The 13,261-nt window shown below is 36.7% G+C and overlaps 1 protein-coding gene across 1 annotated transcript in view; it reads left to right on the top strand.

Annotated features, from left to right (window-relative positions):
- Positions 1 to 4,382: 4,382 nt before the first annotated feature.
- Positions 4,383 to 13,261, top strand: part of LOC103590040 (arachidonate 12-lipoxygenase, 12S-type) — a 46,315-nt gene continuing 37,436 nt past the window's right edge. Inside the window, exons 1-3 of the mRNA XM_008572155.1 lie at positions 4,383 to 4,452; positions 5,158 to 5,306; positions 8,540 to 8,694. Coding sequence (XP_008570377.1) covers positions 5,280 to 5,306; positions 8,540 to 8,694 — 182 coding nt within the window. The 5' untranslated portion in view covers positions 4,383 to 4,452; positions 5,158 to 5,279. The remainder of the gene's footprint in view (positions 4,453 to 5,157; positions 5,307 to 8,539; positions 8,695 to 13,261) is intronic.

Below are 13,261 nucleotides of genomic sequence, written 5' to 3'. Positions count from 1 at the left end.
TTGTATACATCGAAAATATAATTAGAGTAAAAGTATTACAGATTCTTCGTTTTATAGACCCAAAGGTTTATGACGTTTCATGGTAGGATTTCTAAAAAACATTTTTCTTAACCTTCCTCATCCTAATATATTCTTCATCTTATGTCTGGTGTCCAGCAGACAACTGGCTACATGTGTAGCTCTCAGAAAATGCTTGTTTACTTTCATTATATATCAGTTCTCCTCCAAGAAAATACAAGATTAAATTTAGGATTAAATAAAATATATGAAGTTTTTTATAAAACAATATACTAATATAGATGGTGGTAATTGCCGTTAGTTACTAATTACATTTAGTCTCAATTCTAAAGGCAAAAAAGATGTGGGGCCAGGCCAGGGCAGAGGGCAGCTTGTTCACTCTGCCCTTAGGACCCTAAGTGTTCTGGCCACATTTGTGGCCTTCCCTCCAACCCACGTGGACCTGATTCTTACTCCACTGGTTTTATTGGTTGACATCAAAGATAGGCACTAAGGACAATTAGGGAAATGGTGAAGGGAAGGACGTTAGCAGAAGAGGTAAAGCCATGTAGATAAGTTGGGACAGTGCCAGTCCTCGCAGTTTAGAGAGGAATGGACACTATTTTTCTTATATGTTCCTGCCTGAGGTACAAAGGACCAGAATGGGAGGGAAAGCATGCAAGGATTATGCAGGGATCTAGGAGACTAGAAGTGCTTGAGAACTTTACTGGGGAAGTGGGATGAGTGGGAGAGAAGGCTTAGAGGATAGCTTTGGGATTCCAAAGACTTTGGATGTCTCTTTCTTTTGAAGTTATAGATTCTGCCTTTTGCTTATGAATCCCATGACTGATGAGCTAGAGAATCAGGAAGGGGCCCAGAAGACAGAAAGCAAGAGAAACTACTTCAGATTGGCTTAGCTGGGGAGAAGCAAAAAAGGCCATTATCTATTTTCCCATATGGTTCTGGTCAGCTCACCCAAGTAGAGTGGGAGTTAGGGAATTTGGAATAGAATTTCTCTTTCTGATAATAAAGACCCAAGCATTTGGCTGAAATTTTCCTTATGCAGTCTCTAGGAGGATGTTAGAGAGTGGGGAACCACAAGCAACCTCAAGTAATAGTTAAGAATTCTGATCTTTAAGGTCTATGATTAATTTTGATAATACTACTACTAATAACAATAAACATTTGTTGAGTACTCTGGGTATACATTATCACTTTCAGTGTTTATACTGCAACTAGGTAGATTATTATTATCCCAGTTAAGGAAATTGAGGTTTTGAGAAGATAAGCAATTCCCAATATCACAAAGCTAGCATGTGGATCTGAAAAAGAAGTGGTCTGACTCCTAGGCACATGAACTTTATGGCCAACTGGGAAAATCAGACGTTCTGAAATGAAGTTTCTAAAATAATAATTGTGGATATTATGACTGACTCTTGAGAAAGCTCTGCTTTGGGAAATAAGTTCCTATGTCTAATCATTTATAGTACACAGACTGTTTTCCATAAGGTGTTTTATCTTGATTTAGTACATAAAGCACTCTTCAACCTTGTCAGACAGATTACAATGCCAATTTTGCAAATGAGAACCTGAAGATCACAGATCATCTTGTGGAACTTTTACCCAAGGCTGTACACCTGGTAAGTAGCAGTGCCAGGACATAATCCAAGGTCTTTTGACCCAAATCCAGATTTGTTTCATTTGCCACATGCCTTTTACCAATCCTGCTATTAGCTACTATAGACTGGGGTTATGCATTGTGTTCTTCCAAGAATTTTGCCCTCTTGTATTACTTTAACAATTGAAAAAAATTTTGTGAATGTTAAAAACAGAAATGAACACAACTGGAGCTAAGATTTATGTATGTATCTCTCTTTCTCTTTATCTACCTATTTCACTCTATTTAATTATGGAGCTATCTATTAAGCAACTATTTATTTTTATATTGCAGGATTTTTCAGCCTTGGCACTACTGGTATTTGTAGCCATATAATTCCTTGTTGTGGAGGGTTGTCCTGTGATTGTGGAATGTTAAGGCATCTTCCCTAACTTCCACCGGCTAGATGCTAGCAGGCCTCATACCTCATTCTCTCCACCTAGTTTTTGACCAAAAGTGTCTCTAGACATTGCCATATGTCTTCTAGGGGGCAAAATCTCATCCAGTTGAGAACCACTGCTATATCCGTCTATTGCTTTTAAAAGAACAAATTAACTTAGATTCTTTGTTTTTGTGTTTTGAGGCATCGTAACTTTGAAGGTAAATGGAACTCATTTAGAGCCCTCCCCCTGAGGCTTTCCAGTAGCGTGTGGGATGGTGTTAAGTCAAATCAGAGAGACTCACTCATTAGTGGGTCCATCTAAGGTTGAAGGGATGGTGGTACCTCAGAAACCAGAGACTTCTTGCCAATTTCCATGGAGAGTTTAGAGGAAGAATCTGCTGGAGTTTCAAGTAGAATGACGTTGTAAAAACCTTATATTTCATGGTGAAGGCTTTAAGTCCAGAATCTGAAAGACTCTTATTCATCTGTTATGACCTCCATATATCTGAAATACCTAAATTATTCTTATTCTTATCTGATCTTTGCATTATTCTGAATCCCACAAAACTTAGTCTGCATTGAAACGTATTTATTGATATGCTGCTTTCATGTAGCCTCGTGTTATTTAAATAGTTTGGGTTTGTACCTCACAGATAGTCTATAAAATCTCCTTGATGGTAGAGACAGGTTTTTTTGTTAAACTCATGCCAGCGCAGTGCTGTGCACATCCACCGTAAGAAATGTTGCTGCTAGCAGGCCGAGGGCCTGTGTGCTCCTACTCTGAGTCACCTGCATGTAGTTGGGGCTGTGCCCCTGGTTAGGTCTTTTTGTTTAGGAATACCATTTGCTGGCTTTTGAGGAGTATTTCCCTCTATATAGCTTAAGGAGTAACATTTCTTTTTACCCCAAATAAAGCAAAGTAATAGATATCATAAGAGGCTCCAGGAAGGGAAATAAAAAGGATGAAACACCCTCTTTCACTAATGAATCATTAGCAACAAGATGACCCATTAAACAGGCCTCTGCTGAAGGATGGATCACTTCTCTTTCATTCATTCACCACTGCTGTCTCTCCAATTTCCAAGTAAGCAGCCTAGCCTCTGAGTCTCAGGACCACTGGAACAATTGAAGATTTTATGATCAGGGAGAGGGCTCAAAATAATTTTGTGTGAAAACTTTGAGGTGAGAAGGAATGTGGTCAGGTTGTGGAACCATGAGTAGATAAGTACAGCTAGCATATGGGATGTGAGGAGGAAGTGTCTAGCAAGACTACAATCTGATCCTAAGCTGCTCATTGTGTTGAGGATTTAGATTTCATACTATAGGTAGGATTATTGAAAAAGTTGTGAGCAGTGTACAAAACAATCAGATTTCTATTTTAGAATAATCTCCCTTAAGACAGCCTAAAGGTAGGGTTGGAGGGGAGCAAGAATGGCTGAAAGTGGTTATGGCAGTGGGCTCTGAGAGAAAGCCATCTGAGAAATGGGACACCTGTTCCTAAGGCCAGGAAGCAGAGAAAATTGAAGACGGACAGGGACTTGTTTAGAAGACAAACTAGGATCTTAAAAGGAGAAGGATATTTCATTCATTGTGACAGGGGAGAAGGCAAACAATTGTGAAATTCCATCTGGAAGTCCTCTGCTAATCTGCTGAGATGTGAAGGGGAAGATAAGGCAAAGGGGGCGTTTGTGTTAAATAGCCAGCAAAGGAGCTAGAGCTAATGAGGGGTCTGCTGAGGATTCATTGCACAGGGAGACAAAGGAAACTGACCGCATGCTGCAGAGTGCAGGCACTTGGCTGTGGCAACTGAGGGCTTATTCACAGCCTATAACATGTTGTAAATACACTTAAAAGGCATTCTAAAAATTTTAAAAGTCTTGCCATATGGCCTGTTTTGGTGACTAATATGAGCACAAAATCTCTTGGAGTTTCTCCTATAGATTACTTTTTTGGGTCATTATTATATGTGAAATCGAAAGCTTCAAATCAGACAGAGTTTGTTTCAGATCTCCAAGCCTGCATTTCCTTATCTATAAAATTGTAAGAATTTTACCAATCTAACTAGTGATGATTAAAAGATAATTAAAACAAATCACTTAGCATAATACTTGGCAAATAATAATTGCCTAATAAGCAGTAGCCATTATTAACACTACTACTATTAACCACCATCACCATCACAGTATGCAGTATGTTTTGTTAACTCTGGGGTGCACTTTGAATTCTGAGTTCTATGAGAAACTGGATATCTAATAATTTAGCAATTGTTTCTTCTAATCACAGGTGACCATGCAACATAGGAAAAGCAAGAAGGTCCTGGATTTTGCAGCAAACGTGTGGCTCTCTCGGATCCAAGCAGATGGGGACATTGTGTGTGAGCTTCCTGTAGTAAAAGGAGGACAAGCTATTTTTCCATGTGTGTTATTAATCTTCAGTAGCATATATTACATAAACAAAATTTTTTGTAGTTGCTTTAATTTACTTATGAACTATTTGGTTACGTAATATTTATCCTGTTGCTAAGAAAGTTATTTTACCCTTCGAGAAGTGACTTTTTCAGTGTCACAGCATGAGTCACTGGTGGATCTGGGATTAAATGTAATTCCAAAGTAGTTCTTAGGGTCCAGCTACAGTCACAGAGGCTGAGGCTATGAGAGATAAGAAGTGTCATGGCTGCACTTCGTCTGGCTTTTCCTGAGGCCAGCTGTCCACCTCATGCTATCACTTAACTTTTGATTTATTTCCTTATCAAACCTTATATCATTTTAAACTTTAAACATCATGTACAATAGCAGTGTTACTCTTGCCACTAAAATACTAAGCATAAAATGTCATCCTATGTCACGTTAGAAGAACAGCCTCTTACAAATAATTTATTTCTCTTTCTGAAAAAGCTACAAACCCTCTAGGCATTTGTTTATGGTATAAAAATGCCCATGTATGATTAAAAAGTAATAATTAAATGATCGAAAGTCTCTCAAAAGACACAGAAAATCCAGTTTAGAGGAGTTCCTATATGTTTTTACTGTAGCCTGAGAACCCATGGATCTGGGTTCCGTTTGTATGAATTCCAAGGTAATGGATTTCTTCTTGTTTTCTCTCTCCATTGGTTTGATAGTAGTGAGATACCAAGTTGATGTCTACACTGGGCAGCTGAGGCAAGCAGAAACAGAGTCCAAGGTTTTCCTCTGCCTCTATGGGGAGAGAGGAGACTCTGGCCTCAGACTGCTGTACAAATCTAACATGCCAGTAAAATTTCAAAGAGGACAGGTGAGTATGTGTAAATAACTTTCCCATGTTCTTAGCAATCTCTCTGAAGGTGGCCATATATGATTTAAAATTTAAAAGGTGTTTGATACTCTTCAAGTTTTAGTTTTAGGCCTTCTTTAACACAAGTTTTCCTGACTTGACCTCCTAATGTGCTTTGTTTTAGAAGTTGTTCTTGAAAGAAAAATTGGACACACTAAACCAATAATGAATAATAGAGCAAAGAAAAAGACATTAAAAATTAGTGATGGTGTAAGAAAAAGAAAAAAATGAGTTGAGAAGATATCAGGAAAATATATATATGACCATGCTCTGTCAGGACTGAAAGATACAAAGCATTATTCTAAAAATGTCATAGAAGGGCCATTATAGTATATTTCATATAGTAACACAATGGCCTTTCTTTAAAACATCTTGAATGGAGGCAACTATATTATTTTCACACCTAAAGCTCTTCATTACTTCCCTTTGTCTTTCATATGCAAGCATGAGTTTTTCTATATATGTTTGAGAAGTTACATTGGTATCCCACTACAAGGGTACTCCAAAAAGTTCATGGAAAAATGGAATTAAAAGATAATGTGAATCTTTCTGTGAACTTTTTGAAGACCACTCATATGTAAACCCAATTATTTTTTAATGTTATTTTGGTATATATGTAAAGAAGATACTATTTGGGGGTCTGAAATTAAGATTGGGGATTATGTAACCCAAAGGTATATTTTTAAGAAGGAAGACGACTTAAACCAGTTTGAAAGTACTATTTTTCAGACTTTTTTGTTGTAGTTTGTGAAATATTATGAAACTTCAAAGGTCTTAAGCTCACCTATGCGTTTTATTTGTTACCATAGATTACACAAAAGCTTTCACTAGAATGAATAGGAAAACTAGTTCTTCTTTGGATGAGAAAAAACCAAACCAAAATTATGCCTAATTTTTGTTATCACACGTGAGTTATTAATTTGGAGCAGAAACAAAATTTTAGATATCATGATATTATTATTGATGTTATGCTAAGTGATCCGCGAAGTTATCCTCTAAAGAACCCTGCTAGCTTTGCATCAGTCCCACACTCTTTACCCTACCTAGTTCATGATAAATGCTGGATGTTCTCTCCTGGCCGCCTGCTAATTGGTCAGCTAGCATGTTGCATTTTGCAACAGTGCTCTGTCATGTGCAGTTATATGCTAAGATTTTGCAAGTCATCTTCATGATTGATCTTCTTCAATTTGTCATTGTATACAGCATTTACTAGAAAGTGGGGAGGGTGTACTATGGACTGAAATTAAAATTGGGTAGGAGGTACAATCAGTGTATAAAGAAGAGTAAAAGTGTAGTTTTATGGTGTCAGTTTTGAAGTTTAGAATCACAGATAAAAAAGTGCTTTTCTTTCCTGATTCATTTTAGATTTTACTTTTTTCTATTATTTTCCTCAATGCATGGGATGTAATGGAAATGCCAAATAATTTCAAGAGTTTTGCAGTCAAGAGATTGTTGTAAACAATCCTGGAGTTTTATGATCACAATTATTTCATATCAGTCACAACTCACATCATAAACCACTGATTGGGCTGGTTGTTGTCATTTTCTCTAAAAGGTGTCCAGCAGTATAATCAAAGGCAGTAACAGATATAACAGACCCAGTTTAATTCTATCTTCAAACCTAAAGTTACTGTAAGATACAAGAAGAAACAGAAAGATGATTCAGGCAATATTTCTGGACTTGAGGTATTATAGTTTGAATATGCCCCAAAACAGATAATGAGACAAAGACTTGGTTGCAGGTAATATATTGGGGAAATGATCCCAGTAAGTACCTGGGAAGTAAAGTTGTGAGGACAGTGAGGCCAGAAAGGAAGAAAAGCCAATAAAGTGACATTAATGAGCTGGTTACTGCTGGAGCTCCTTCTTGCTAAGGACCTTCAGAGCAACCTTGTGGAATATCCTTCAGAATTGTCCCACTGTGGGGAAACCCTCAAGCAAAGAGGTAGGAGACACAGGGGACTGAGATAGAAAGCTGTCAGCATTCCTAACTATCTAACAAAGCAAGAGATGAACCCAGAAATGGACCCAGAGAACACAGGTTGGGGCATCAGTTGCATCTGCTACAACAGCTGGTGTGCATCATGAAATGTCCCTTGTAAAGGCACACTGGAAATGCAGGATATTGACAGTGAGACTCTCCAGGCACACCTGAGAAGATGCACAAATAATCAGCATTGGATTTACAGAAACATCATTATTGGACTAGTAATGGTTTGGGTCTGGCCTAAACAAGAGGAAATTTCCATTAATGACGTGGAACCAGCAGTTGAGACCCAAGTAGTATATCTTCAAATACTGTATTGAAATTTAACCTGGTAATAATGTAGGTAGCTATTAAGACAACCTATCCCATATAGGAAATACAGGCAGTACGGGATTCACATTTTTACTATGAAGTAGAGTGACAGTGACTAACAGTCAACTGTTGTTTCTGGGAACTTCTCAGACTTAAACTCATGACCCTTTCCTCAGATAATATTAGGGTTGTTATTCTCAATAACAGTCTATGAGGAAGTAATACGTGAAGGAGTTTTTAAAAATTCTAATCAATATAGCATTTACTTCAGGTCCTATGTTTCTCCAGAAATGTCAGTGCATTTTCGACATGACAAGCTGATTTTATTTAGGGATGAAGATTCCAGGGTGCTCTTTCACAACAAACCCAACAATATGCTCTATTTTTATTTACAGAAGGTGCGGGAAAGGGATTTATTGAAGAAAGAAAGGGAGGGAAGGAGGAAGGAGAGAGAGAATGAAACTGTGCCCTGCATGCCGCAGTGTATGTCGACATCATGGAAAGGAAGTGTGCTGCATGTTAGGCCACGTGGTTGTCAACCAACCACCTAATCAACTGTTTCTCAGGGGCAGGTGTCTAAGTGGAAGAAAAAGCACAGACTGGAAGCCTTTGTGTTAGGGCGTGTGTGTTTGTTACACTGGATGCTACTACAAATGGAGAAAATAAAACTGCAGGATAGATAAAAACACAGCCAGAAATATATTGTTAATAGATAAAAAAGTCATTTGCTTATTTTTCTTCCTTTATTGCCCCTTTTATTGCTAACTGTAGTAACAGTATCTTTTTAAAAGTATTGTGCTGCTTCAGGCAGTCCTTGGGCTATTATTATTGCTTGCATTTGTCATGTGCTGGACTCTAGTTATTTGTGTGGGGTTTTTCTCTGTCTCTGCACCAGATTGATACATTTCAAGTAGAAGCAGTGTCACTTGGAAAACTGCAGAAGGTGCTCTTGCGCTGTGAGGCCAGTGACAAATCACAGTACTGGTACTGTGAAAAGGTCGTAGTCAGAGAACCCGGTACCACATCTGAGTCTGTCTTCACCTGTGAAAGGTAATACTAGTCTCTATGGTACTTCAAAGGAGCATGTTGCATGGTGGATAATGCTGTGTGTCTGTAGTGGTGGGTGGATGTGTTTTAGGTCATGGATTTGTGCCGTGTATTTAGGATTCCACATCATGCATTACTCATTGATTGCTTAAGTAAACAATCTTTTGCTAAGCACCGTAAACAAATCTTATTCATAATTTTTTGTTATTGCAATGTTCTATGTGTCACAGAAGGATCAAACACTTAATATTGGAAATTATTACATAAACAGTGAGAATAATTGTTTAAATGAGTGTTTCTTTACATTTCTAAAGTTGTAGTGTTACTGCAATGTCATGAGGGAATTAAGTGTGGGGAATTTTAGAGAGAAGAACTTTCAGAACAGAACATAAGAAAGATAAAGATTAAAGTCTAGGTAAGTTGGGCTTTCCCTTGACCCCCAGAAGGGTAAGTCCCCGAAGCAACTTGCTCCATCTCTGACCTGGCCCAACTGCCGTTAGGTTTGAGCCCTAGGTCCCACTTACACTACCTTCTTGAAATCTCATCAGAAATTTGGCACCTCCTTGCTTGAGAGGAAGGTGCCAAATTCCTTCTTCCTTATTTTCACAGGAAGAAGCCTTGCTCTCTAGTTCTTTGCCAGGTCTGGCTATCTCAAGAAAATTCCTAGCTTCAGCTATATGGGCATTTATTTTTATTGTTTCTCGGTCTCTCAGTCACAGGGGAGAGGATGAGCCCCAGACTCATGAATGGGATTGAGTATGAACAGGTTTCTACATTAAAACCCAATCTATTTGTGGACATGAAAGTGAGGAACTTTGGATTCCATTTTTAAAAAATTAATTTTATTTATTTTTATTTCAGGATAATTAGTATGTTCACCATTACACAGTGTAATCATTTTTTGTGGACCTTTACCAATTTCTCACTAACCGCCCTTCCCCTTTTCCCAACTCTAGTAGCCTCAGTTCTGTTCTCTCCTTTTGAATTATTTTGAATGTTGTATCTTTCTTTTTTCTTTTATTATTTATTTTAGCTGTCACTGTGAGTGAGGACATACTTTCTGTCCCTGGCTTATTTCACTTAACATAATTTTCTCTAAGTTCTTCCATGTTGCTGTGAATGGCAGAATTTCATTCTTTTTTATAGCAGAGTAGTATTCCATTGTGTATATATATGCCACATTTTAGTTATCCGGTCATCCACCGATGGACATTTAGGTTGATTCCAACTCTTGGCTATTCTAAATAGAGCTACGATAATAATAGGAGTGCTGGTATCCCTTCAACATGATGATTTCCAGTCCTTTGCTTATGTACCCAGTAGTGAGATTGCTGCATTGTATGGCAGTTCTATCTGTAGTTGTTTGAGAAACCTCCATACTGTTTTCCGTAATGGCTACACTAATTTATAGTCTCACCAATAGTGTAGGAGAGTTCCCCTTTCTCTGCATCCTTGTCAACGTTTGTCATTCTCTGTTTTTTTGATAAAATCTGAGGTGAGATAATATCTCAGTGTGGTTTTGATTTGCATTTCCCTGATGCTTAATGATGCTGAGTGTTTTTTCTCATGTCTGCTGGACATTTGTATATTTTCCTTTGAGAAATATCTATTCAGCTCCTTTGTCCATTTTTTGATTGGATTATTTGCTTTTTTACTGTAAGTTATTTGAGTTCCTTGTGTATTCTGGATATTAATCCCTTGTTGGATGCATAGTTTGCAAATGTATTCTGCCACTCAGCAGGCTGTCTTTTAATTGTGTTGATTGTTTTCTTTGCTGTGCAGAAGTTTTTCAGTGTGATATAATCCCATTTGTTTATTTTTTCTTTTGTTTCCAGTGCTTTTGAGGTATTATTCATAAAGTCTTTGCCCAGACCTACTTCCTGAAATGTTTCCCCTATGTTTTCATTTAGGAGTTTTATAGTTTCAGGTCTTACATTAAGTCTTTAGTCCATTTTTAGTTGATTTAGGTATATGGTCTAGTTTCATTCTTCTAAATATGATGTCCAGTTTTCCCAGAACCATTTATTGAAGAGGCAGTCTTTTCCCCAAGGTATGTTCTTGTTGCCTTTGTCAAAGATCAGTTGATTGTAAGTATGTGGGTTGATTCCTGGGTTCCCAATTCTCTTCCATTGGTCTGTGTCTCTTTTTATGACAGTACCATGTTGTTTTAATTACGATAGCTTTTTAGTATAATATGAAGCCAGGTAGTATTATGCCTCTGGCTTTATTTTTTTTTGCTCAGGATTGCTTTGACTATTTGAAGTCTTTTGTTTTTCAATATGAGTGTTAGGATTTTTTTTCTATTACTCTGAAGAATGTCTTTGGTATTTTGATGAGGACTACTTTGAATCTGTAGATCACTTTGGGTAGTATGGATGTTTTCACTATGTTAATTATTCCAATACAAGAGCATATTTTTGTGTCCTCTTTAATTTCTTTCAGCAGTGATTTATAGTTTTCATTGTAGAGGGTTTTTTTTTTACCTCCTTTCTTAAATTGCTTACTAGTTTTGTCTTGTTTTGTGTTTTAGTGACTGTTGTAAATGGGCTTGCTTTCTTGATTTCTTTTTCTGCGGGTTAGTTGTTGGAATATAAAAATGCTACTGATTGTCACATTTTGATATTGTATCCTGCAACTTTACTGAAATCATTTATCAGCTCTAAGAGTTTTTTGTTAGGCTCGTTAGGTTTTTCTATACATATGATCATGTCATCTGCAAACAGGGAAAGTTTGACTTTGTTTTGATCTGGATGCCCTTTTTCTTCTTTCTTTTGCGTGATTGCTCTGGTTGGTACTTCCAGTACTATGTTATTTTTTAAATAGAAGTGGTGAGAGTGGGCATCCTTGTCTTGTCTCTGTTCTTAAGGGAAAAGCTGAAAGCTTTTCAGTTTCCTTCAGGATGATATTGGCTGTTGGTTTGTTGTATACAGCTTTTATTGTGTTGAGATAGTTTTCTTGTATACCTAATTTGCTGAGTCTTTATCATGAAATGATGTTGAATTTTGTCAAATGCTTTTTCTGCATCTATTGAGATAATCATATGGCATTTGTCCTTGATTTTATTGGTGTGGTGTATCACTTTTGCTGATGTACCTATGTTGAACCATCCTTGTATCCCAGGGATGAATCCCATTTGATCATGGTGTATAATTTTTTTGATGTGTTGCTGTATTCTGTTTGTGGATACTTTGCTAAGGATTTTTGCATTTATTTTCCTCAAAGATATTGTCTTGTTTTCTATTTTTGATGTATCTTTGTCTGGCTTTGGAATCAGGGTGATGCTGGCCTCATAGAATGAGTTTGGGAGAATGTCCTCTGTTTCAATTTCTTGGAATAGTTTGAAGATGATTGGTATTAATTCCTCTTTAAAAGTTTGGTAGAATTCAGCAGTTAAGGTGTCTGGTTCTGTGCTTTTGTTTGTTGGGAGACTGCTGATTACTGCTTCAATCTTGTTACATGTTATTGGTCTGTTCAGGCTATCTGTTTCTTCTTGGTTCAGTTTTGGTAGTTTGTATGTGTCCAGAAATTTATCCATTTCCTCCAGGTTTTCAAATTTGTTGGTGTAATAGTTGTCCAAAATAGTCTCTAAATGATTCTTTGTATTTCTGTGATATAGATTGTAATGCTTCCTTTTTCATTTCCAATTATTGTTATTTGGGTCTTCTCTCCTTTTTTTAGTTAGTCTAGATAATGATTTGTCTATTTTGTTTATCTTTTAGAAAAACCAACTTTTTGTTTCATTGATATTTTTTTTTTTGTATCTTTTTTGGGTCTTTAATTCATTAGTTCAGCTCTTAGTCATTTCTTTCTGTCTACTAATATTGGGATTGGTATTTCTGGTTTTTCTAGTTCTTTGAGATGTAGCTTTTAGGGTTTTTTTTGAAATCTTTTATTCTTTTGGTATAAGTTTTTATTGCAATAAACTTCCCTCTTAGTACTGCTTTTGCAGTATCCCAAATATTTTGGTATGATGTGTCTTTATTTTCATTAATTTTAAGAATTTTTTTGCTGTCCTGTTTAATTTCTTCTTAGATTCATAGATTGTCCAGGAGCATGCTGTTTAATTTCCATGTATTTATATAGTTTCCAGAGTTTTACTTGTTATTAATTTCTAGTTTTAATTCATTGTGGTTTGAAAAGATACCTGAAATAATTTCAATATTTTAAAATTTGATGCAACTTGATTGGTGACTTAACTAGTGTTCTATCTTAGAGAATGTTCCGTGTACTGATGAGAAGAATGTATATTCTGTAGTTGTTGGATGAAATGTTTGTACAAATCTCCCAGGTCCTGTTGGTCTAAAGTGTAATTTAAATCCTGTGTTTCTCTGTTGATTCTCAGCCAATGCTGAGAGAGGGATATTCAGGTCCCCAACTATTATTGTATTGGGGTCTATCTCTTTCCTTAGGTGTAACAGTGTTTGCTTTATAAATCTGGGTGCTCCAGTGTTGGGTGCATATATAGTTATGATTACTGTATATTTTGCTGGATACATTCCTTTATCATTATATAATGGTCTTCTTTGCTTGGTTTAAAGTCTATTTTATCTAATATAAGAATAGCTACTCC

Source organism: Galeopterus variegatus, unplaced genomic scaffold, assembly GCF_000696425.1.
Source record: "Galeopterus variegatus unplaced genomic scaffold, G_variegatus-3.0.2 Scaffold760, whole genome shotgun sequence".
Taxonomy (NCBI): Eukaryota; Metazoa; Chordata; class Mammalia; order Dermoptera; family Cynocephalidae; genus Galeopterus; species Galeopterus variegatus.
This window is presented reverse-complemented; position numbering and strand designations above follow the sequence as displayed.